The 26,377-nt window shown below is 38.3% G+C and overlaps 1 protein-coding gene across 2 annotated transcripts; it reads left to right on the top strand.

The window, feature by feature from the left end:
• acox3 (acyl-CoA oxidase 3, pristanoyl) lies at positions 1 to 24,267 on the top strand. Of its 2 annotated transcripts, none has more exons than XM_073475645.1 (19): positions 1 to 100; positions 3,150 to 3,291; positions 3,706 to 3,803; positions 3,937 to 4,072; positions 5,331 to 5,405; positions 6,402 to 6,491; positions 7,061 to 7,204; positions 8,382 to 8,470; positions 10,688 to 10,784; positions 13,019 to 13,201; positions 13,357 to 13,479; positions 13,572 to 13,692; positions 13,772 to 13,894; positions 14,984 to 15,097; positions 16,188 to 16,303; positions 17,673 to 17,847; positions 17,937 to 18,004; positions 20,014 to 20,100; positions 21,437 to 24,267. In XM_073475645.1, the coding sequence occupies exons 2-19, from the start codon at positions 3,172 to 3,174 to the stop codon at positions 21,554 to 21,556; spliced, it is 2,079 nt and encodes a 692-aa protein (XP_073331746.1). In that variant the 5' UTR covers positions 1 to 100; positions 3,150 to 3,171; the 3' UTR covers positions 21,557 to 24,267. The 2 variants fall into 2 exon arrangements, with proteins under 2 accessions (XP_073331746.1, XP_073331747.1); XM_073475646.1 differs by having other exon boundaries at positions 4 to 95.
• Positions 24,268 to 26,377: the final 2,110 nt, after the last annotated feature.

Below are 26,377 nucleotides of genomic sequence, written 5' to 3'. Positions count from 1 at the left end.
ACACAGATGTAGAGCCAGCTGAAACAGGACAAACACTTAACAGTGAGAGAAGAAAGGCAGCGGTGTCGACAGGGACAGTTGTCACAGAGCTACGTGTAAGGTAAAACACACAATAAGTCGGTGTCAAGTGTTAACAAAGACGTCAGTTTTTCTGTCATGGTAGTTGGACAGTACTTTGACTAGCTAACCTAACCTACAGATAAACAGACACAGCTGAGCCTTGAACTCTGCTCTCAGTTCCGAGCAGCTAGAACACAAAGGTCGTGCGTGTGTTGTTTGACTTTATATTCTAGATAAATCTTCAGTGGTACATGTGTCTACCTGAGGACCTCTGGCATTGTGAATATAAAAATCCCATCGTCCCCACAGAAGTTAACTGAAATATCTCAAAAGCTGGGCACATATAACTTTTCTTATTATGCTTGACACGATGTTCCCCGAAATATCTGTGTGGATATTTGATTTAAGCTTAAATCAAATCTTAATCTTGGGCACTTAGACCTCAAAAATAGTAGGTCTAAGTTATCAGCTAGGGCTGGACAATATATCGATATTATATAATTATTGTAATATGAGACTATGGTCTTAGATTTTGGTTATGGGAATATCGTAAAATGTCGTATTTGGTAAAAATATTATTGTAATTGATTTTGTCGTCCTGTCCTCGCATTTATGAAGTGCTTTTGAGGAGATTTCTATATAGCATGTATCACGATGTAGCTTAACCCTTGTGCCCTCCTCAAATTTACTACCCTCTGGACACCTTCGTGGCAAAAATGTACACGCACAGAAAAACTGCTATAAAATCATCATACATCAGTATTTTTTTCTACTTTTTTTTCATAAATCACTTAAACAGCTTCCCCCTTATTCAAAACTACCAAACATTCAATCATTTTCAGGATTTTAACCAGTTAATTGCCAGTTTAATTATTTGAATTATTTCATTTTTTGTTCCAAAAAACACAAAAAAATGAATTATTTTCCATAAAATAAATAATAAACACACACACACACACACACAAAATCACTCTTGGGGCCCCCTGGTAGGCTCCATAATATAACTGGCAAAAATAGAAGAATTTCATGCCTTGGCCTACAATGGAAAAATGGTTGAATCTGGTGGAATACAGTAAAAATGTCAAATATCACTACTTTTCTTCAAAATGAAATGCTGACATTAGATAATGCATGGTTTTATACTGTAATGGCAGTGAGATTAAAACAGGTGGTTTGAATGGCAGTCAATGGGGCATTTTTGGCCACGAAGGTGTCCAGAGGGGGTGTTTGACACTACATAAAAAATACTAATGCAATGAAATCAATTTTGCTGCTAATCTTTGACATATCCAAGACTCTAATCACCACCAAAGCCCCATCTCCCTACTATTTATTTTATGGAAAATAATTCATTTTTTGTGTTTTTTTGTAACAAAAAATGAAATAATTCAAATAATTAAACTGGCATTAAGGGGTTAAAATCCTGAAAATGATTGAATGTTTGGTAGTTTTGAATAAGGGGGAATTTGTTTAAGTGATTTATGAAAAAAAAGTAGAAAAAAATATTGTATGATGATTTTATAGCAGTTTTTCTGTGCGTGTACATTTTTGCCACGAAGGTGTCAAAAGGGTGCAAAATGCATAAATAGAGTATAAAAGACATGTGAGAGTAAAAGACATTGGATTTCAAAAATTTTACTAAAAAGAAAAGTTCTTGCAAAAATTCATGCCATAAGCTGTAACACAGCCAAAATGATCACCAAATAAATAAAAAAAAATGAGAAAAATGTACAAAAATGCCCGAGGAGGGCACAAGGGTTAAACATATTGCGATATTGTTTTAAAGCCACATCACCCAGCTGAATTAAAGATGCACTATGAAGTTTTCGGGGAGGAAATTTTATTTGGAAAATAAAGATCTTCATTGACTGATTTTTTAAATTCTTATTATTTTTATGCCTAAACAAACTAAATAAACTGACCTTAAATGAGAGCCCAATTTCATACTATTTGAAATTTTGAACTTATTAACAGCTTGTTTATTCAGTTATGGAAAAATATAATATTTCTGAGTTTGTATCATTACCTAATTTATTCTATTAAAATTCTGAGTTAGAATTTCTTCTCCAAAACTACATAGTGCCCCTTCAAAGAAAGTCTTCAACCTAAATGTTGACACTTGGAGTATCTGGGATATTTTGCTCTTGTAATGCAAAAATCCCATATTATCAAACAAAATAAAAAATGACTAAAAGTACCAGAAATCTATTGCTACACAGTAAAAACCCAAGGTTTTTGGGATTATGGGGTCACATAGCAGTTGCTTGCTTTGCCCAGTTGTAGTCCAACATTGCCACTTTTCAGTCAAAATGAGCAGCTCAGGTTTTTCATGATCCCCTCTGGCCCTATACTTATGCTCAAATAAATATGACAGAATATCCCAGTAAAAAAATGACCCTCATCCATTAATCCTCTGCACTTATAATTTGGGAGGCTTTTTCTCTGTTTGAATTGTGGCTAGTTTGCAACAACAGAGGACAAATAAGTTTGGTTTTTGAGCAGGATCTAAAGCACACCCCCAGGCTACCCGGAAGATCTAAGCTGAAAGTTCTTCATTTATCACACTACTTCACTCTACACTTCAAATGACGCTGGCGCTGGTGCTGGTACTGGAAGAACAACAGATTAGAGTTGCAACAATTAACTGATTAATCATTACTTTTTTCAACTTTTTATGATCGATTAATCAGTTTAATGTAGAAAATCATCCGACAAGTCAGGTTAACGATTCGAGAAAAGTCACATTATTGATTTGAACAAGTCAGGAAAGTCACTTGAACATTGGAACTGAAGACTGCCATGATATACATTTTCTTCACAAGTGTTTGTAAACTTTTGACCATGACTGTATCTGGTGGCCCTTTGGAGGGACGTGACCCCTAACTTGACAACCATTAATCAATCTAATCTCTGTTTGTAAAAACTATAGCTACAACAGTATAATGCTGTGTTGTTGCATCAATATTAAAAATCGAATCATGTAAAATACAAATGTTAGGTACACAGGCAATTTGTCTGCAGAAAGAATACTTTTACTTTTGATACTTTGAGTGCAATTTGCTGATAATACTTCTCTACTTTTAATTCAGTCCCCTTTAGTCTAAGGAGAAGATGGACAATGAAGTAGCTGACCTGCCCAGCGGCCCTCTGGATATATACAGGAAAAAAGCTTCTTTCAACTGGAAGGACATGCTCTGCTTCATAGAGGACGAGGAAATTCGGGCATTCAAGGTAGCTGTTATCATGCAATGCTCTCTGTAGTTAGGACTAAATATGCACATTTTGATAATGAGAATGCCAGTGGTTTAATGTGGTTGATTAAAGCCTCATTGTGTAGACTCCTGGTGGTAGTATCCTAAAATATACTTCGGCTGGTTAGCAATGTGCATGGGCTTTAATATTAAAGTAGAACAAAGCTAACACTTTGCTCTCATTGGCTATCATCCAGCTAATGACTTCCTTACTATGTTATTGCCATAGATTAGCAATAACAGTGAGTACAAATGAGATCCACGGCAGCTGGCGTAGGAGAGCCATATTATTTTTGCGATTGTTATTATAGTATTCGCACAAAGAATATTTCTGCTCACATGAACAGTATTGTAGCCTAACAAAGCCTGACATTTTCTCTACTCTGTGCTACAGCAACATGTGTTCAAGACACTGGAGAATGATCCTCTCTTCGCCCGTCAACCTGGTGAAGATGTCTCTTTGGGAAAAATGAGAGAGCTGACCTTCCTCAGGTATCAGCATGACAGAAAGTTTCACCTTTTATATCCACTATGAATTCACAGATACAGTACAATTCAGTTAAATTACCTCCAGTAACTTACCGTGTACAAACAGAGAAAATAAAGCTTCAGACAAATTTCACAGGGTGAAACAGCTCTTCCGCTATGACTTCCTGACAAAAGAAGAGACTATGGCCAACCCCTGGAAGACCGCGATCCTCAGTGACTGTCTGGGCATGTATGACTGGGCCCTTTCATCCAAGTTCTTTCTCAACAAAGGGGTGAGTGTGCTGTTAGATCCCGAGTTTTCCTCATGTTCGGAGGTACTGGACCACTTCTCCGTTATAAAGGGTTAGGTCCCTAAACCTACAAGATGTTACTTCAAAGTGAAATTAAATAGGGACTGCTTATCACTGCCTTGGTACCTGACTTGAATAGCCCTTGAATCAGATACGGCCACCAGCCACACCGCTAACGACAGCTCTCCTCTAAATGATCTGTGCACTTGCTATGGTGCTAGGTTGAATTATAGGGGCTTTTTGTAAACCCTGTTACAAGGGACTGTTACAATTTTTTAGGCCACAGTAACCTTTAAGAACCTTAAAGAAGATATTTTGAACACTTTTTACTTCCATCAAAGTAATTGAGATAAGTTTGAGCAGTATGCTTTGCCCTTGCTAAAACTTTGTAATAAACCTTCAACTATAGTTAAAGTAGAAGTTGTGGGCATTGATTTTATGATTCTATCAATCATTATCAAGAATACCTATTGATAAAAATCACAATTCAGTATATAATAAAGATTCATCTTAAAGAGCTGAGGCTGGTTGAACTACTTAAATTGAGTAGGAATTGAGAGGGTCAGGCCGTAGATCCAGTTTGCCCTTCCCTTCCTGCTGAAAGTCCAAGTCCTTGCGGTCCAAGTCCAAAGTCCAATCTTCATGCCAGCAGAGTGAACAAACTCATTTGTATATTACTTTTGTCTGATTAATCTCGTCATTCGATTCTGTAACTGTTTCTCATTTTTTATAACTTCATTACAACTTCATTGTACCTTCATTGTAATCATGACAACAATCATTACACATCTGATTATTAATACAATACGCTAATAGCAGAGCTCTTATATATTTCTTAATCACTTGTTAGAACTAGGTATAATGTCCTTTTACTTGCGGATGGTATATGGCCAGTGTGTAGAGATCTCAACTCTTTTGACAGTGCTCTGGTGGCTTTGGTTGCTCCTATCCAGAAATGACATGCATTGTATTTAAGTTTTTTATTGATAATCTTACAGTGATGACTTTCAACATTGAATAGGTTGCCATCAAGTGCCTGTACTCAGCCCATTAGTATTCTTCAATATAGGACTAGTCCTCCAACCTACATAACGATATAGGCCACTTGTAATTGCTTTCTAAAAATGACCCATATCACCATCACAGCTCACCTCACATGGCCACTAGCATTGCTGTCGTCTTTTGTTGTAGTCATTGTCTCATCACAGTAAAACGTGCTAAAAATGTCATGTGGTTTCAGATGTTTGGAGCAACTATTGCGAACTCAGGATCAGGGAGACACAGCAAATATGTTGAAAACACTGAGGACATGACGGTAAGAGTTCAACACCACTTTATACTGCAAATAACTACACATTACAGTTGTATCAGTTACAGTTGCTTTATTCATGGCTGTCTAAATAGGACAACCCAGAGTTGGGACGGTCTGCAATGATGTTACACCATCTTGCCTCGACAGACTTCAAGGATGCATATGCTGAATGATGTTCAGTGAGCCATTCTTCTGACAGTCTTCTTTGGATTCACGTATTAACATATTTTTTTATTTTTACCAAAACTCAACCAACTTTTAGGGTTACAGTTTTAAGAGGAAGACAACATGATTGCAATTTGCAATACATGTACATTACAAGGGTTCTGAGAGAAGGGAAAAGTCAACAAACTTTCACACAACAAATGTTTTTAGAGCTGTGGAATATCGAATCATCCATCATTGCTCACTACGTCTGGGCCTTTTTTACCCTTAGGTGTGCAGGTTCAAGTACAGGTTATCAAATTTTTGTGTGAAATGTGAAATTATCTGTTATCTTATTGGTATCAGCCATGAGAACCAGGTAATTATCAGTTATTTGTTGTTGTAATCGGCTAAAAAAATTCCATATAGTGCATCCCTACAAATTACTGCTCTACTAATCTCTATAAACAGATATCTGCATATGAATGCAGGATCTGTAGACAAGGGACAAGATCTTGGTATGGGAAGCATTTTGGTTTATTTTGTAGTATGTTACAGTCCAAGTAGTATTGACTAATGATGTGAGTAGACTTGGGTCGAATGCAGGTAAACAGTTAGCAGAATGCATTTGCCAAAAGGCAGTGTCCGAACCTTTTGGCTATCATCTGACAACGATTTAGCTTTTTTATCAGCTTTTAAAATTTTATCTACACCGGAAGCCCCGGAACATTGGCCATTGCCCACAGAGGCTAAATCGTCGTCAGCATTTCTGAGATTGCTGCTTTACAGATTTTGCACTCATCTACACAGAACTGAGACATTGGCATGAACTACATGTACTGTATCTGTTTATAGACGTTTGGATGCTTTGCATTGACTGAGCTGAGCCACGGCAGCAACACCAGGGCCATGAGGACCACAGCAAAATATGACCCCTCCACCCAGGTCAGCACACACACCACACATGGCATTACTAAAATTACCCATGTTAGGTTTTTTAAGGCTGATTTTGTTATGTTTTAGGCTCAGTATCAATATTATCATTCTCTAAGACTGTTGCAAATGTTGCTTGGCCTGCCTACCAAAGAGTATATTTTCCCTCTTACATTGTGTCATTGTTTAAAAGGTGCAAAATTATCCCGTAACTCATGAGCTAAAAGCAATGATAAGAAAGAGAAGACCAATCATAATATTTTGCAGCAAAAATATATTTTTTCTGACTGTCAAATCTCTCACACTTTTATTTGAATTATATTTAGTCATGTAACATCTACCTGTAACTCATACAAAAATGCACTTTAGACCATCACTTAGTGAGATAGCATTACAGAAAATGTAATTAAGTTAAGTGAATGACCACACATTTCTTGCACATCAACCTGTCTTATTGAAAGCAAGGAACCAAGAAATCGTCTCAATCACTTGTACTCACTTTATCAAAAACACTTTGGCCATGAAACCTTCATCTGATAAAATGAGAAACTGACTAAAAACAGTAACTTTCTACTTTGTAGGAGTTTGTGATCAACTCTCCAGACTTTGAGGCTGCCAAATTCTGGGTGGGCAACCTTGGTAAGACTGCAACCCATGCTGTGGTCTTCGCTCAGCTCTACACACCTGACCAGGTGTGCCACGGCCTGCACTCCTTCATTGTCCCGGTAAGACCTTGACCTTCAAACCCAGACCAGTAAAAGCTAATTGCATTATCAGGTACTAAAATACGTAATGTAATCAGGTGAAATGTCAGCCAAAGTGTTAGTGGTGAAAGTAGTTGAAAGTTCTGTGTGTGCACTGTAACCAGTTGGAATGTTGGTTAGTATGTAAACACTGACAGCAGTTACATTTTAGGTGTGGAAGCATTGAAAGGATTTAGGTGTTGAAGTGTAACTTAGGAAAGCAGTCGATCTATCAGTTAATTGCTGCAATGAAGTGATGTTTCAGTCAAAGTGACAGTGTTGAAAAGACCTTAACTTTCAGTTGAAGAATAAGAAAAAAATAAAGTTGAAATGTTAGAGGACCTGTAAATTGGCAAAGCAGTTGAATTTGTATTTGAAGTGAAGTGCTGAATACAGACATATATTATAGCAGACTGTGATCAAAATAAAATGCAAAGACAGGGTTTCCTTCCCTGCTTAAAAATATACAGCTACAAATGAAACGTAGGGCTGCACTGTTAGTCGAAATCTTATAGAAATGTCATTATGGCCAAGTGCAATATCCAAACTCACAGAAGCTGCCAAGCAGCTGTTAAAGGTAAACTGTGTGACCAACAGCATTATAACAAAGTACTGTGGTGCTGCCTACAAATCTTGTTCTCCAGATGTTTGGTGCAGACCTCAACAAATCACACATCACACATCATCAGGATTTCAGTAGTTTCTTCAGTGAAAATGAAAATTGTGATGCAAAAATGAATAATAATTTTTGCATCACAATTTTCATTTTCTAATCTTATTGCAATATCTGTCAAAAAAAAAATCCATATCCATCCATATCCTCAGGAACTAATAGTATCCAGCCCACTAAAATTCATGTAGGAGGGAACAACATACATACACATCTGGAGTCAGCCAAGCATACAAAGATATAGCAAATAGTAACATTTTCAAGGATACAAAACAAATCACTAAAGCAGGTGCAAATATCACTTGAAAGTAACAAAATCCCCTAACCCTACACCAAAAGTATTGTTTTAATTGGGGGGTGGACTACAATGGACTACAATGTCATTGTAAAAGGAACAAGGTCATTGCAACTCTGTGTTATTTTTGTATTATTAGAAGATTGTAAACACACTGTGTGAAGCCCACTAAATCTATAACCTATATGCTGCAGTTGAGAGATCCCAGGACACTGCTGGCTCTGCCTGGTGTGCTGGTTGGAGACATGGGCAAGAAGCTGGGCCAGAATGGACTGGATAATGGGTAGGTGACAGAAGAGAAGACATTATCATTGTTTTCTTTGACTGAAAAACATTTTTCCTCATTGATTTGATGTTTACTTCATTTTCATTTTCCTGAATGTAGAGAATACATTTTTTTTGGATATAGAAATCATGCATGTGAACTAAACAATGAAAATGAAAAAATAATGCAGAAATAGGGTTAGGGTAATGATAACAGGGTAATGGTAACAGTCCGTACAGTATGTCAAGTGTGTCATCATGGAACTGTGGGGTGCAATACAGTATATGCTCTTCCCAGAAAAAAAACACTGCATAAAGTCATTGTCATTTTAGAATTCTACACATTTAGTCGGCCAAAAAAGTTACCTGTTATGCATATTTTATTTTTAGAGTTCAGGATCGCTCAAGATTGTTGCAAACACTGTTGGAATTTAATATTCATAATAAGTGCTGTAGTTTTAGCTGTACCGTATCCACTGGTCATGTAAAACAGCAACAAATGTCCTTCAGTGCCACAGTAGAGCCACTAGATGGAACTGCACTCATAGTTTATAGCAGAGGAATGTCAGACTCTTGGAAAGGTATGAGACGGATACTAAACCATGCTGAAGAACTGCTTTAACAAAGCAATTCTCTCTGATATCTGTCCAGTACAGGGTTGGCACACAGTGCAAAGATACAAAGATATAAAGAAAGTAACTCCATTTTCATCTCCTACTATTACTACTATTACCATTATCCAATTAAATTGTTTGCTGGTTCCAGCTTCTGGAATGAAATCGTTTTTATAGTAAATGGGGCTGGTATTAAGCTTTAATACTACCAAAGTGTGAGTTTCAAAAACTGTAAAAGTAGTGAAAGCTGACAGCAAATACTTTATCCGGTCGTAATCTTAGTGACTTATTCTGATCAGAGAGTTCCTGATAAAAGTCATAAATTTGAGTTCTATATCTGCCTTTGTTTTGACAACCTTGAGCTTTGGCTTCTGTTGTTTAATGAAAAAATTATAATACAGAAAAACATGCCTGGTCCTCAAAGTAAGACATCCAAAAAAACTATTAGGTTGGTGTTGGTGCTCCCACTTAAACCTCAGGTATTATTTTGGCATTAAAATTCAAAACTTGAAGTATACTCAGTCCTGATTCTAAATTCCCTTTGGGATTTTGGGGCTGTTTGTCAGGCAAAAAAAGCAGTTGATAGACCAGTCCTTGAAAAAATGATCTAATGATTTATTATACTTCATTTATCTGCTGCGTAATGTTGTTTTATTTTATTTTCTATTTAAATTTTTTTATATTGTTAATTTTTATTAAATGCTGTCCACTGTGTCCATTGCTACTCTATTCATACCTTCTCACACACCATGATGATGGCCATTGGCCAATGTCAGGGCCGTCAGTGAGCATCCATGGACCCAGTTTTGGCTGTGTGTCCCGCACCATTGACACTAGTTGGTCTCGTCAGCTGCTCTTCAGCCAACTGAGCATGTTGAATTTGTGGCGGAGCCCGTCGGTGAGAGGATTCATTCTGATTGGCTGTTCACCCAAGCAAATCAGTGTATGAGAAGAGAAATGTAAAAAGAAAGGGAAAGCCCCTTGAGCCTGTCACTATAGCACTGCTACACTGCTAGCACTATTTGCATGTTTTTATCAGACATGTTCTTGATTAGAAGCAGCTAAACCAGCGAAAGTGGTGTCAAAAAACACTGATTTATCATAACAACAGTTTATATATCTGCAGTCTTGAGTCTTCCGGTTTCCCTTTTTTAATAACAAACACAGAATAGCACCACCTGGTGGTATGCAATTATTTCTAGCTGACTGTTGGCTGAGTCTTTACAGTGTGTTCAAGTGCATCTTTTTGCCCGAGACAGTGTGATGATGAAAGAGTCAGTTCTTTTCTTACAGAAATACAAAGTAGGTGATGATGTTTGTTATTTTTGAGCTAAGCCAGCTCTGTCCTGTCAGTTTCTGTCCTCTGTCAAGGTCACAGAGAGTTGACATCATGACACGGAGGATGAAATGATATGTATAAGGATATGCATAAGAAAATTAAAAGAAAATTGTCCTTTCTACCTTGCATGAACAAAGCGCTAATAAGAAGCAGACACACTGCATGTCTATAAAATTATGTTGTGCTTTTGTGTCACACACATGTTGTCAGTGTCTGTGTAACCTAAGATAATTTTTCTGACATGTTTAACACATTTTTTCTTGCATCGTCCCTTTCCCATCAGGTTTGCTTTGTTTCATAATGTGAGGATCCCTCGGGAGAATCTACTGAATAAGACTGGAGATGTTGCTCCTGATGGCCGCTATGTTACCCCATTCAAGGTCGGTAATATCTTCTCTGCTGGCTGAAGAAGGCATCCAGAGGCCTTCCAAGCACTACTTAGTTAAAATTAAAGCAGTATTGTCTTAATTGATAAAATGATTATGTGTAATGTGAAAGGGTTGCTTGTAGTGATGTACCTGCATCAAATTATCAACTCTACTCCAACTCAGAGATTTTTGTCGCCCTTTAGCTCATTGTTTTTGATTTAAATACCACAACTTTACCGTCTTGGGTTTCACTGCTCATCAGTCAGGTTTTCCACTACAGCAGGTAGTTGTTTTCACTGTCAATATTCTAATATGATGCGTCTACAGTCTGAATTAGTGTGAAGTTACTGTGTTTCTATTATGAAATTTCTTTCTAGTATGATGACTCGATTATCCAGGGTAACATGGGGCAGTTCTGTCTGAACTGAAAGGTGTCTGTTGAATGTTTCATTGTTATGTTTTTCATTGTTGAGCAGCAATGTGCTGACCAGAGCTAATGCTTGGGATATTCCAAGAATTAGCTTTAGGAGTGTGTTGGCTCTGATCCAGATCTGAGTCCTCTGAGTCCAATCTGGTACTAAATTTAATTGAATAGTGATTTAATATGTATCCGACTCATTTAAGTAACAATGGTAGCTCCTGGTAGCAACAGTCTGACACACCTTATTCTTCACAAGCTACTTAAACCAAATAGGCTCTGACTGAAAAATGTGAAAGCTGATAAGATTAAGATATTGATATGATGTGATGTGATGTGATATGATATGAATGGAACGTCAACTGTGAGAATACAACTCCTTTCTAGAAAGAAAAGGTATCACTGTTGGAATTGTTGGAACTATAGAAACACTACACTTATGGTTGTACAGTGGTGTTATAGAGTGGAGCCTGTTCCCTCACAAATGATCTTTGGCCAAGCAAAGATTTGCAGAGAGCAAGGGGAGGGCCAGGCACAGCGGTGGGGCAGAGCCAGCCATCTCTGGAGGAGAGAGTTGAGTGCAGAGTCAGACTTGCTGGAGAAATAAACACCCAGAGTCACATCAGATTCTGCTCTGATCCGAAGCCATTTACAAACAAGAGGAGAGCTCAGGGATTATCTTTTAACGTTTGGGAATAAAAAGTGGATTTATCCTCACATTTGGCAGCTATTTCAGATTTAGTCTTAGTCTTCAGTTGAAAATGCTTATTAATTTTAGTCTATGAAAACTCAAAAAGTCATACATTTTAGGATGTTTTAGTCAGAATGTTTTCTCTCTTTAAATTCTTTCAGTTAGACTAATAAGCCTCCCCAGGTAGCAAAATTGTACCAGACACCCTCATCCGGCCCACATACTGCGTGGAATGATGACACTTGGGTGGTCCACCCCTGTTTGCCAGATCTAAGACACAAACAGGCCAAAGCATGGACAGATGTCAGCCAAGAGTGAACCAAATAAATCAGAAGTGGCCCAAGTCTGGGCCACAGTTCATTCTATTCTGGTGGGCTGGACCCAGCCCACACTTCACACACATCTGTTAAGATTCTTTGTGTGTATGTGATGCAACCGGATTTTACAGTCAGTTTGGATTTTAAAAGTCCTGTAGTGTGAGCCTAGCCTCAGGGGGCAGTGCATGTTAGTCGAAAACGCTTTACAGAAAGTGAATCAGTTGTAACCAAAGCACAATCTGGCAGACCCAAAGTGACCACACTGTCAGAAGATCAATACACGTCAAGCTTTGTTCCATGAGAGATAGAAAAGCAACTTCATCACAGATACAGAATTTTCTTCATAAAGAACACAAGACTCCAATCAGCAAAAGTCCCGTCAAAAGAAGTGTATCTTGTAGTGGTCTCAGGGCAGTTTTAAACCACTTCTCAGGAGGGTAGACAAGGCCAAGAATGATACCACAGTGTTTCAAATCAACAATAAAACATGGTGGTTCATACTGCAGCAAGAAAATGAGCCCAAACACACCTCAAAGCTATCAAAGAACTATTTGAAGACCAAAGAAGGCCAGGGAATCCAGAGTTTAATGGACATTTATGGAGGTACTTGAAGACTGAGAAAGTCTTGTGAAGTCCATGCCAGCTCGAGTGCATGCTTTCATTAAAGCAAAAGGAAGAAATACCAAAAAACTATGAGATTATGGAATTCATGGACATCTACTAAAGATTCAACTTGTCACTGACACTGATAAGATGATATTATCATTTCTAATAGTATTACTTTACCATGTCTCTCCATTCTGCCTTTCCTGTCCTTCAGGACCCCAACAAGCGTTTCGGGGCTTCTCTGGGTGCCCTGTCAGGTGGCAGGGTGTCCATCACCAGGATGGCTCTGGTCAACCTGAAGTTGGCTCTCATTGTGGCCATCCGCTTCTCAGCCACCAGGAGACAGTTTGGACCCAAAGACACAGAGGAGATTCCTGTATTGGAGTACCAGTTACAGGTCAGAATGGAGGGAATTTAGGTCAAAGCAAATGTACATTATCAAACTACAGATACCTTATCAAAGTCAAAGGAAACTCAAGCCACATCACAACACTGTGCATCTGGCTGTTAATGTAAACACAAACTCATTAGATATTTTACTTGTTGTATCAGCAATGGCGTCTGATCCCATACCTGGCAGCAGCGTATGCTCTTGAACACTTCACCAAATCCATCTTCATGAACTTTGTTGAGTTCCAGATTGGACAGATGATGAAGGACAGGAGTGATAGACAAGTCAGTAAACATGACGCGCATCTGTGTCTATTTTCCAGAGTTATTATAATGCATAAACTATAGTCTAATACATGTGTGGTATGTGTTTCTAGGCAGAGATGGGCAGAGAGATCCATGCTATAGGCTGCTCCAGTAAACCACTGGGCTCGTGGACCGCACAGAGGGCTATCCAGGAGTGTAGGGAAGCCTGTGGTGGACATGGATACCTGGCCAGTCAGTCTTAAGCACGCGCACACATACACACACACACAAACACACACACAACTCTCTCAGAGTTTTGTCTCTCTTTCAGTGAACCGGTTCGGTGATCTGCGTGGCGACAATGATCCAAACTGCACATATGAAGGAGACAATAATGTCTTGCTGCAACAGACCAGCAACTACCTGCTCAGCTGGCTCCACGCTAAACAATATGGTCAGTCTTCTGTGCACTGAGGGACTATCACAAGGTTTCAAGGTTTTATTGTTGTCCTTTAAAGGTGGCGGTGAAGGTTGAGTTTTATACATGGGTTGTACTGATTGCTGATCATATTGCTTATTGGTGATTGATGTGTAGTTGCTAGTGCAGAGTTTCCAGCCTGCTACCATTATAGCGGTTAGCTCGCCAGCCTCAGTAGCTTGCCAGCTAGCCCTGCAAGAAGCCAAGCTAGTCTGTTGTTTGAGCAGTGATGTCTGATGCCATCCTGCTAGGTACAGGATCAGCCATGCTGCTTTAATCCACTTTGGTAATTCCCTGTGTTTAATATTTTTTTAAAAAAGCACTGTGTGGGTTTTGCGCTCATATTAATACTCATGCACAAATACATAATTGGGTGCAGACAAAATTGAAAAATGCCAGTTTCTTTTTGATGTTATGACTGGGGGTCACACAATAACGTTTTGTCCAGGCAACACAATCTTGATGTTGCTTCAGCTGTATTATTACAGGATATATGCATAACAAATGTTAAGATGTTTGATGGTTGAATTGAAGTAGCAGAGCCTCATTGTCCCTATTCTGGAAATACCATGCATTTATTTCCAGGCAATCCAAAAAAAAGACACAAACAAGCAGCGTTGTTTTACATCAACTGTCCAGATGGCTTTCTGTGTGCTTGCCATAGTTTTGTCAACCGTGCAAACTTCAGTGTTAAGTTATGTGCATATCAGTGTTTGCAGACAGCATGCACATGGCTACAGATGTGGTGGCAGGCAGACGGGTGCAGATCATTTGAAGTATTAGAAATAAAACATACAGTAGCTTTCCTTATAGATAGCTGTTTCTTTCTATTTTATACAGTACTCCACTGACGACATATTTGGGGTTTTGGGAGAAGTACAATGAAGCTTTTCATCTTTCCTATCTTTGATCTTATTGATATAGTAATGAGATGATTCACTTATTCTGCACCCTGAACGAGTATACTGTGTGTAGGATTCGTAAACACTAGTGATGTAGCATCAGCATTAACTGTGAGTGCATAAACTCTGATTCCGTTTTAATTGCTGTGTTGTTTGGTTTCAGATGGTGTGCAGATAGAGTCTCCTCTTCACACTGTGGATTTCTTAAATGATTTCCACAAGATCCTGGAAAGCAAGTTTACAGCAACAACGATGGACCAGTGTATGGACTCTGCAGGTATGCAGTGTTTGAGCTTGTTAAGACTGGATTGATTGTTTCCATGACAAAACTAGAATTGAGAAGGGATTATTCCAGTGTTTCCAATATATAGGCTCTACTTGGATACCCCACCCAGGTAGATAAAATCCTAATTCCAATTCTTTTCATTTTTATGAGTAGCTATTCATTTGTGTAACCCAGGTCACAGAGAGTTAACTATTAGAATGCCGGTCTGCATGAACAAAAAAAAAACACCCGGTCCACAGTTAGCTCTTACCAAATAATTGGATATTGTGTTGAGTGATATTTATTTTATTTGTCTTCTACTTTCCAACTTTTGGAGAGACTGAGAGCTACCTCAAGGAGAGAGTAGGGACTTTAAGTAGTGAGGGTAGAGGGACAGCTATGGCGACCACCAAACATTCAAATGGGTTGCTGTGGTTGTGGAAAACGAATATCACTAAGCAACATTTAACTCTTACTACCTATCTTACTAACTACCTTCTAACTCTTTTTGGTGTACTCCTGAGTACAGCAAACCAGATGTTCTCTCGTAGTAGACTGTTGGACTCCAATGTCAGGAAGTGTTGAGACAGAATCACGCAGCAAAATGTGGAGCTTTTTTTTCGAACGCCATAGCCATCCCTTCAACCATCACTGCTTAAAGTTTCTAATCTAATATGGAGGGCTACTTATATCCTCAGTTTACCTTTCAAATAATAAATATTATACATTTAATAGGCTACATATATTAGGAAACAGTCTAGGTTTAAGGTGCCTTACGGGCGACTCGTGCTCATTGCAGGCTACTAGGCACTTGTGGGCACCATGTTGGATACCCCTGCTCTAAGAGCTGATTTGCAGTTATACATATTATTTATAGTTTTCTATTTTGTTACCAGTTAATTTTAAGTGATACAGTGTTATGGTCATACTGTGTCTCTCAGAATTTATGTAGAACAAAGATAAGATCAAGTTTCTTTTTACACCCCAACCTTCCTTGTGGCTCGAGTAAATCCCATTGTCTGCAATTTTTGCTCCTCAAAGGCGGTCAGTTTTCAAAACCATCATCAATGTAATTTTTTGTTTATCTGTGATACTAAATCAGTGCCACTGGAAGCCTATAAGTGGCTTGTGTGCTTCCTGCTGGAGAAGAGCCAGAAGAGGCTGGAACAGCAGAGGGCCATGGCACAGGATAAGTTTGAGGCCTTTAATAACAGCCAGGTAAGATACACACACACACACACACACACACACACACATATATACAGTATGCACCACAGTATAGATACAGTGGCCTTTTGGGACCATTGGGCCAGCACGCACTAGCTCAAAAAGTTGCTAAAAGTTGCCAGGTAACAATATATGCTCATGGTCGTAGTTGTGGGATCCTAACCCTAACCCAGGGGTCTGCAACCTGCGGCTCTGGAGCTGCATGCGGCTCTTTTGCCCCTCTGCAGTGGCTCCCTGTGGTTTTGACATTTTACATGGAAATGAATAATATTTTTTTTATATCATCATCATCACTATTTTAGGCCGACAGTGTTTCTTACATTCTCCGACAGTAAAAATGTGCAGTCTACACACAGAATTGTATCCGTTCTATCAAGCTGTGATTAATTGAATGATCCTGAGTAAATATCATTGTGTTTTATGATCAAGCCCGAGGGTTGATCGCTGTATGTGGCTGAGGATTAAAAAAAAAGGATTAACTCACACTGAAATTGACTAAAATAAAATTTAAACTGTCCTGTGTTTTTATTTATTTTTTTACTGTTTTTTTATGTGTTTTATTTATTATCAGATGAGGCTACTTTTTATTTTGTACATTTTCACAAACACAGGGAGGACTTAAGTAGGTCTGCATATATAGTTCTGTATTGCTCCTCTATTTCTATTTATTGTAGGCTAGTTCTTTTGTTTCATAAATGCACCAAAACATGGCATCATTGAAATGGAAATGCAGAGTTCAAGTACCTCATACTGTAAGCATGAGTAGCCCACTGCGTCATGTGAAAATATACATGAATGCTCATTTAGGCCTATTGATAATCTTGATAGGCTAATTTAGACTTTCTATGCTGCATTACCTACATTATAAGACACAAATATGTTGCGTGGCTCCAGACAGATTTTTTTGGTGAGGGACGGGGGCAAAAATGGCTCTTTTGATTGTAAAGGTTGCTGACACCTGCCCTAACCCATATAAAAGGTAATCAATAATTACAAACTCACTACAAGGACACCATATATTTGAGGTAGAAACACCTAGAGGGATCAAACTAACTATTTAAATATTTACAAGATCAAACTACCTATTTACATATTTGATAGAAAGAGTGATGTAGAAACTCAAATAGACTATTAACACAAGTTAACAAGTTTCAGAGCAAAAGCGCCATATAACCATAGAGATATCATATATGTACACACTGTTTGTAGGTATAACAATGCCCCGTGTGTGTGTGTGTGTGTGTGTGTGTGTGTGTGTGTGTGTGTGTGTGTGTGTGTGTGTGTGTGTGTGTGTGTGTGTGTGTGTGTGTGTGTGTGTGTGTGTGTGTGCGCGCGTGTGCATGTATGTGTGTGTGTTTAGGTCTACTACTGCCGTTCCCTGGCCATGGCCTACATTGAATACAACTGCCTCCAGAGGTTTCATGAGCTGGCTACTGATGATGACACAACAGCTGCTCTCAGACCTGTACTAAGCAAGCTCTGTAGCCTGTATGGGCTGTGGAGCCTCAGTAGCCATATGGCCACACTGTACCAGGGTATGCACTATAATCTATATACTGCATGCATAAATCTAGATAACACATTCCACTGTACTGACTTCTAACATAGTTTTGTTCCTCTGTAGGTAATTACCTAAGCGGAGGGAAGCCAGCAGAGTTGGTCCAGATGGCCATCCTCACTCTCTGCTCCCAGGTACAAACACATCTGTCTGTGTATTTTTGTCTGTTTCACTCTTAATCTGATGCCAACTTCCCTCTGATCACACCAGTATTTCTTGTATTAAGTAGATTGATTTTGTAAACATTTAATGTAGTTACAGACATCTCCTCATCATCACACTGTATGAATCACAGCCCTCTGCTGACACATGTGAACAGAGTTGAGAGCTGGAGTCACAGTCATTGAACCCAAGTTCATGACTTGAGTCATACTCGTGGTCTTAAGACTTCATCTCAATTTATTTGAAACGGAACCCCAGAGATCTAGAGATGACCTGCAAAGCAGAAACAGTACTTCAGAACAGAAAATTTAGCAATTAAATTATGACTTGGTTAAAAGTATTTGCAAATAACACAGTATAGCCATCCATGCCATTCTCTGTATTTCATAGTCACACTGTGCAGTATTGCATTGGTTCTCAACCTGGGGATCCCCCAAGGGGGTCCCAGCTTTTTCATTTTGGCACTGTCAGGATGTTGTGATTTTAAAGTTCCCACTGCTGGGGGGGATCTTGAACACCAACCTAATTTTTAGTGGAGGTCGCAACTCGAAAAGGTTGAGAACCACTGTACTACTGTACTGTATTTCTTTTATATTTTATGTAAGTCTAGAAAAATGTGTTTGTCCTTCATAATGAAAAATAGCCAAGATTGTTCCCATAGCAAAGAATAGTAAAGAACCATTCTCTGGTAAAAATAGTTGACCACCTATTTTCAGTAAAATCATGGAGAGAATAGTCTATGAGCAAATCCAGAAGAATTTCACCTGAATGATTTAAATACTGTGTATCAGCATGCATATAAAAAGGGGTATCTACAACTACAGCATTAACTCAGATGACTGGATGAAAGAAAGTGATAAGAAAAAAGTTCCTAGTACTGTATTGTTGGATTTGGTTTGGAAGCAGAGTGTATATTTCTGAGGTAAACAAGCAATGAGTTGTGAGTGCCTCAAGGAAGTTGTTCAGGGCCGCTTTTGTTTTCTATTTTCACAAATGATTTGCCTTTAATTCTGGATAATGCCATCATTGCAATGTATGTAGACAATTCCACAATATATACATCAGCACACACATCTTTAGAACTTGGTAGGGTCTTAAACAAGGAATTAAAGTTAACAGAAGAATAGGTTAGGATCAGTATATTGGTCATTAATATAGAAAAGACCACATTTATGGTAATTAGTTTAAAATACTTGTTGAAAGTCACACTGAGTTAACATTTAACTATAGAAGATATAGATGTTGAACAGGTAACAGAAGAAAAGTTATTGGGGATCACTGGATAGTAGAAGGTCCTGGAACAGCCAAATTGATCAAATGGTGTTAAATAGGCAGAAGCATGGCTGCTGTAAAGCATTGCAGGAGGTTCATGTCTAGCTGTTTAAATAAACAATTAGAGCAATGGATGCATGGATTTCATGACCAAGTTTGTTGATTTCAGAAAGTAATACATGTTTTCAGAAAAAGTTATGATTGTATTTTCTTTACACAGGGAATATTGTAAACCAATATGTATGATGTATATATGTATTTTTTCTTTTCATTTGATTGAAGATAAGATATGGATGTTGAGAGAAATCCATCCCACGTTTATTTGTGATATAGTGGATGAGTTTCTTTTTTTTTCAATTATTTTAAGAGAAGGAATTATATAGAGCTATTGTATGTGTTAGATAAGTTTGAGTTTACTTTGATTGTTGTGTGTCTTATTGATTTGTGTAGTGTCTTGAGTCTTACTGTGAGTATGGATGTTATGAATGTGTATTAATGTAACTTTATCAATGAAATATTGTTGATGAAAATAATGGAGACCCCAGGTGTGTTAACACAGAAGCTAATGGGGATCCTAATAAACAAACAAACCAAACTGTATAATGTTAATTGTAATTGAGTCCTGTCTTCATAAAGCTGAATGGTTAAAGTATGGCTCTGCTAGTTGCTGACCTAAAGCTGAACCTGCTCTGCTCTTTGTCTCCTCCAGCTGAAGGATGATGCAGTAGCATTGGTGGATGTTTTTGCACCTCCTGATTTCATTCTCAACTCACCTATTGGCTGTGCTGATGGACAGGTAAAGACATAAACACATAAAGCTTAAATCTACCTCTTCAAAAACATTTTGAGATCTTTGCCAACCAGCTAAAAATACTAAATACTTTATATTGTTATGAATAACCATAAACACACAAATAACATAGTTAGCTGGCTAGTAAACTGGCCAACTCTATGGCTGCCATGTGTGTGACTTTTATTTACACATACCATTAAATGCTGGGCAAGTATTTGTTTCTTTTAGCAAGTTTTTTTTTCTTTTAAATAATACAAGATCAACAAAAATAATAACAAAAGTTATTATGGATATGTACCAAGATCTTTACCAACAATCACCAAGTCGAAAAATACAGCTGAACAACTGTCCATAACTATAAACCAAGATGAGAGAGAGAAAGAAGAACATACATTATCTATGTTGGCTCTGTTGTGGGTCCATGAGGAAATCATAGGTGAACCACAAATCAGCATAAAAAATGAGCCCGCTAAATACTTATAATTTAGTTTAAGTATTTAGTGTTAAGTGACTTTTCTCAACCCAGAAAAACATAATCTTTCAGTTTATCAGAAACATTCAAATTCAAAATAATCCAACGATCATTTCAGAATAGGAATCTACACAATGCTGCTTTAAGTATAGCACTTGAGTACATTTTTACTTTCTCCCTCACGCTCCTTGAAAAGCCTTTACAAGTCATGTACGACAAGTTCTCTCTGTGTATCCTAATCATGGATAAGTAAGTTATGAAGCATTTGAAGAAGGGCAGATGATTAATGGGCAGAACTATGTAGAAAATGAATCACCTTATTGAATAAGAAATAGTGGTTACTGGATGTAACTCCAGTTCTATGAGTACGTGTCCAGCCCTATCTTCTTTTTTAAGGAGGAAAATAAATTCACATATCATGACATCATGTTATTTTACTTGCTAATTAGCAGCCCAATAGAAATGAGGACCCTAAGCCTGTAAGGGCTGTTTAAGATAGAATTACTATGCAACCTATTCAGGTATTAAAACAAACCAACCAAAAATGACAATGAATGACTTGGGAAAAATCATTGACCCAGGTTAACAGATGGATCCTGGATCTCTAAGCGCATATACTGGTATCAAAATAGAAGGGCAGTTCCAGTATTTTAACAGAATGAGATGCTTTAGACTCCACCAAGTCCTTTGATAAAACATGGATGACCTTCATTGAGTATCTGAATAAGGCTATATTTTTCATCTGGATAACATTTAGACGCTTTTTGTTTTGTTTTTGCTGATATACATACTTATATACCTTTTTCTCAGCAGTGAGCAAATAAAAACCTCCTCTCTGACTCATTTCTTTGTTTCTCTTTCACGCAGCTCTACAAGAACCTGTGGTCGACAGTGATGCAGGGCAGCCAGGTGCTGGAGCGGCCATCCTGGTGGAAAGAGTTCTGCTCAGACAAGCCTGTGGTCGGATCCCTCAATGCAAAACTCTAGAACCCTGACACTCTGTCAGGTACTAACCCTAACCCTGTTACCTGTTGAAAAATGTTTGCCTCATGAGTTCCAACCATACGATTTAAATGTAATGTCCATATGAACACAAAATTGTAATGTCAATTGTCCAAAATCTACTTTTACTGAGCACCCTATCAAGTATTGATCATGTTGGAAAAAGTAACTGATTGTTTTTGGACACAGTCCAGGACAACAGACATTCCTTTTTAAATATTCAATAGCCTCTGGGGAAGGTGGTTTGTTTTTTTGGGTCAGTGGTCATCATGTGACCTGCATTATCGACTCGCCTAGCAATTACGCAATTAGCACTACGCCTAAATACCTAAGTGCTGTGCCTTCTGTGCCTCTGCCGGCTCATCTGTCAGTCAGTCATGTACAGTAGCCTGCCCGTTCAATGGAGCATTTCTGATATATCCTCAAATACTCATTTTCTTCTTTTCAGTGACTGAAAATAATTTGTATACATTTTTTTCTCACTGCAGGAAGGAATGGGTTAGGGTAGGGGTTAGGGTCATTATATCCAATTTATAGTTATACATTTTATAAAAGAAATGGTACATTGATTGAAATGGCTGGATATCATCTTTAATGTTAACCTTTGTGTGCTACGGGAATTCAATCACTGACAATCACTAAACTATGACTGAATTATATACAGTATGCGAATAATAACCTAATCACTTTTCCGTCCTTAACACAGAATTAATGCTATTTTAGCATAGCACGGATTCCAGTGCAGTTATGATTGAGTTCTATTTTAAAATTATCTAGCCGTACCAAGTATCACTACAAGTAAATGTCAACCAAATACTGTCCCGTTAGCACAAATTAACTTTTCAGGGTTAATTAAGGGTCAATAAGATTTTGAACATTTTAAATGATTAGAAAAAATGTCAAAGCCAGTGGTTGTATATCACTTATATCAAACCAAGTCACACATGTACTTCAGTGACAGAACCAAAAATTGTACTTGTAATACAAACGAGGTTAATTATGTGTAACTTCAGTGTTACTCGTTTCTCACAATACCTCACAGAATTTGTAAAAACGTTATCTTCTACAACTCAAAATCTTTTCTATCGAGTCAGTTTTTTTTGTTTTTTTTTAAATTTACAGGTTTTCAAGAGTTACATACAGCCGCTGGCTTTCTGTGGTTATTCTTTTGTATCTTTCTGAAAATCATTTGAAATCTTATTGAACATTGATTAAATCCATTTAAATGTCTCACAAATAAGAAACCTCCAAACTTGTATTTGTATTTGTAGTAGTAGACTGAAATGAATGATACGGGGTGGTAATATTTTAATGAAGCGAAAAATTGTGTAGATAAAGTGCAGTACCATATGACCCTTTTAAAGACTTTTTAATTTTTCTTTTATGACAAGTGAATCCTGAAAGACTCGATTTAAAGGACCACACCAGTGGTTTCAGTATATCCTCTGTGTGTATAACTTACATTACCGACAGCCATTTCCCCATCCATGCAACTGGAGCTGTGGTTTGTTTCGAACATGTGGGGGTCAAATCTAGCAAAAATAATGCATCATCATGCATTATTTTTCTATTATTCTAGAGTTTTAATGTTAAATGGCAACATTAAACAACAAGAAGGAAGACATAATGGTCAAAGATGGTCAGGAAAATACAGACAATAACAAACAATAAAATTGCTGACCTCAGACTTAAAGCTGTAACAGCTATACAACTGCACATTAACACATACAGTTGTGGTCAAAAGTTTACATACACTTGTAAAGTAAACTTCATGACTGTTTTTTGTGACAAAGTAGTTTGTGTTCCACTCATTCCATCACAGACAAATGAGAGATCTAGAAATCATTGAAATTCAAGACTGCCATGATATACATGTCCTTTACAAGTATGTAAACCTTTGACCACGAATTCAAATATATTTTTTAGTTTTTTTAGTATTTGGTTACTCATTCCACCATGAGGTAGCACACTGTGATGAAGCACCAGCTCCCTCACTGTTTGCTTAACCCTTTTTTTTTTGTTCAGGAAGGTTGACATACTCCCACACACAGTTTTCGGTTTTCTTTATTTAAATTATGTTCCAAAACATTCTTGAGAAATACAAAGGATTGTACTCAACATTAGAGTTGGAGAAGGGAAGAAGTTTATTCCTCAAATTATATTAAAAACATGCTATAATCAAGACAATAACTTGCCAGAGTTTGGGTCCTTTGTGGTGGCCATCTTGTGCTGGTGAGGAAAGAGGAGGCGCGCCTCAAGAGAAGCCCTTTTATGTGGTGTATGAGTAGGCGTATGCTCATGTCTGATTGGATAGTGGATGTCTGAGGAAATTTCAGGTAATTGAGATAAAATACTGAGTGATGTACACTTGATTTGTTTGTTTTGAATGTACAGTAATTCTCTTAACATGTGCAAGAATTAATTTAGATCTTGCTAGTATGTGTAAAATTTAGAAAACTATGTGTATTGGTTATTTAACCTTCTCAACTCTCCATTGTAGAGATCTGCTCTGATAGGCCAGTTGGAACTAGAAAGGCGGACTCACCTTGTATATATGTGAGTGGAAGGAGGGGGGAAGCGGCTGAGTTTTTTTTTTTTTTTTTGAAGAGTAGCACCAGAGCTGTGTGAAGGATGTTTTCTTTGTAATATGTTTGTTTGAGACTATTAATAAAAGTCTGACTATTTTTTCCTCAAAACTCCCTGCCAGCGTGATGTTTTATCTTCCACCAGGCTATCCTGCACCTCACCTTACAACAATGAGAAAAGTTTGAATTAAGGTTTTTTTTTCTCAAATTGAGAGCAGGACCAGTGGTCATTCAATGGAAGATTGTACTGAAAGACAAAGGCTCATAAGCCTGGATATTCAGGTAGGTGAGTGCCCTGGCAGAGATTAGTGACTTAATGCTAGCAGCAGCAGTGAGCCAGTGCAGAGTAATTAAAAGTGTGACATGACAGGCTAATAAGCTAAACATTACCACGCTAGCAGTGTCATTGTTAGCATACTGAAGTTAGCATTTTTGTGTCTAGGTAAAGCCTCACTGAGCTAAATCTGAACAGCCTGATAATGCCGTAGACCTTATGTGTTCATTTTTCTCAGACCTGAGGGGGGGAGGAGGGGTTTGTTAAGGGCCGGAACTCCAGTGATAACATGAGAAGGCTCCTTAATGTAAGTCTCATGTAACTCTGAAAGACATGAGCCACTGCAAGGCCAAGTGGTCAGTCCTGACTGTGAAGTGAAGGCCCCCAAGGTAATACTTGAAATTCTGTATGGCACTGACCACAGCAAGCAGCCCCTGCCTGGTAACACAGTAGCGACGTTCTGCCTTGTTGAATGTCCTGCTGTGGTACGCCACCACTCTCTCACCCTCTGGTGTCACCTGGGCCAGCCCAGCACCTGAGCCAAAACTGCTGGCATCTGTCGAGGATGAAGGGCAGGGTGGGATCAGGTGGGGAAAGAATCGGGGGGCCTCCACCAGGGATCTCTGTAGTGAAGTGAACGCTGTTTGGCACTCCTCTGTCCACAAAAAAACTTCCCCTTTTTGCAGCAGGCGAAATAGGGGTGCAGCTATGCAGGAGAACCCCCTAACGAACCTTCTGTAGTAGGAGGCCAAGCCCAGGAAGCTCTTCAGGTCCTGCACAGAGCAGGGTGAGCAGACTGTAGGCCAGTCCTTCACAGCTTGTACCTTATCCTCCACGATGCTGACAAAAAACACCATGGTGTATAAAACTTGTAATACAATTGTAATAGGATCGGTTAGCGTTGAAACGTGACTACAAAAATAAGAGTAAAAACTCAGGTACTAAAAGAAAAAAAGGAGTATATGAGCATAAGCGTCAAACAAACGAATCAAAAGCATAGGAGCCTAAGAGTGCTAAACCCACATTTCCAGTTGTTTTATCTTTGCAGGATTTGGGGTGTGGTTACGGTTGTACAACCAATCAGGACTCTGTCCTCTCTTTTCTTTGTTTGAGACAGGAGAGAGGCCGGTAACATTCAAAACTTTGAATTGTTACAACATTGTTTTACGTGCCAAAATCACATATGTCATCCACCATGACCCATTAAAATAATCAATATGTAAAACTGGCAGTGCAAAAGAAAAGGAACAATAAATTAATTAGTGGTTTCTTCTTTTAGGCATTTTATCAGGCAGCACCTTGACTTCATGCAAATGACTGTTAACAGCTCAAAGTAATTTACAGTAGAGGCCTGGTGACATTATCTGGGCCAAAAGGACAACTACCACTCCCACAGGATGGAGATGAGGTCTGTTCTACAGTTTGGGAATAATCAGACCCCATCTTTGATTGATATTGACTGTTTGCTTCAATGGCTTTGAGTCAAAAGGACTGTAAGTAATACTACAGTGTGAAGTCCCCTCTCCTGTAGTGGACCTAGCACACACACAGGGGATTCTGAAAAGCCCCCTTTCCAAACTGGTGGAGCCTGGCAGATAACACCAGGGGGCAAATGTATAAACCATGCGTACACAAGAAAAATGTACTTACACCACTTTCCACACAGATTTCCGAATGTATAAAAATTCACAGAGGGAGAGAATGTGCCCCTGGTACACATCTTTAACACCATGGGTACTATGCACGCAGTTATTTCAGTGTGATTACTGTGATGTTGTACGATGTCAAAAATGGTAAGAGAAGTGTGAATTAGGGTGACATTTTATTTCGAGCTGTGTTATTTTCATTAAATTGTGTTACAGGGTTACATCTATAGTTTAAAAAACCTTCACTATGATTACACAGTGGTGCACGAGTTGTTAACTTTGTTTTTACTGTCCTCTGTAA

Source organism: Pagrus major, chromosome 10 (assembly GCF_040436345.1).
Source record: "Pagrus major chromosome 10, Pma_NU_1.0".
Taxonomy (NCBI): Eukaryota; Metazoa; Chordata; class Actinopteri; order Spariformes; family Sparidae; genus Pagrus; species Pagrus major.
Note: the sequence above shows the minus strand (reverse complement) of the source record. Positions and strands in the feature narration are given on the sequence as shown.

Bases quoted from the DNA above. Each gene is read 5' to 3' on its own strand.
- acox3 (XM_073475645.1), top strand. From the start codon at position 3,172: ATGGACAATGAAGTAGCTGACCTGCCCAGCGGCCCTCTGGATATATAC. The intron at 7,205-8,381 runs GTAAGACCTTGA...TATATGCTGCAG, and splicing joins TGCACTCCTTCATTGTCCCG to TTGAGAGATCCCAGGACACT. The intron at 17,848-17,936 runs GTATGCACTATA...GTTCCTCTGTAG, and splicing joins TATGGCCACACTGTACCAGG to GTAATTACCTAAGCGGAGGG.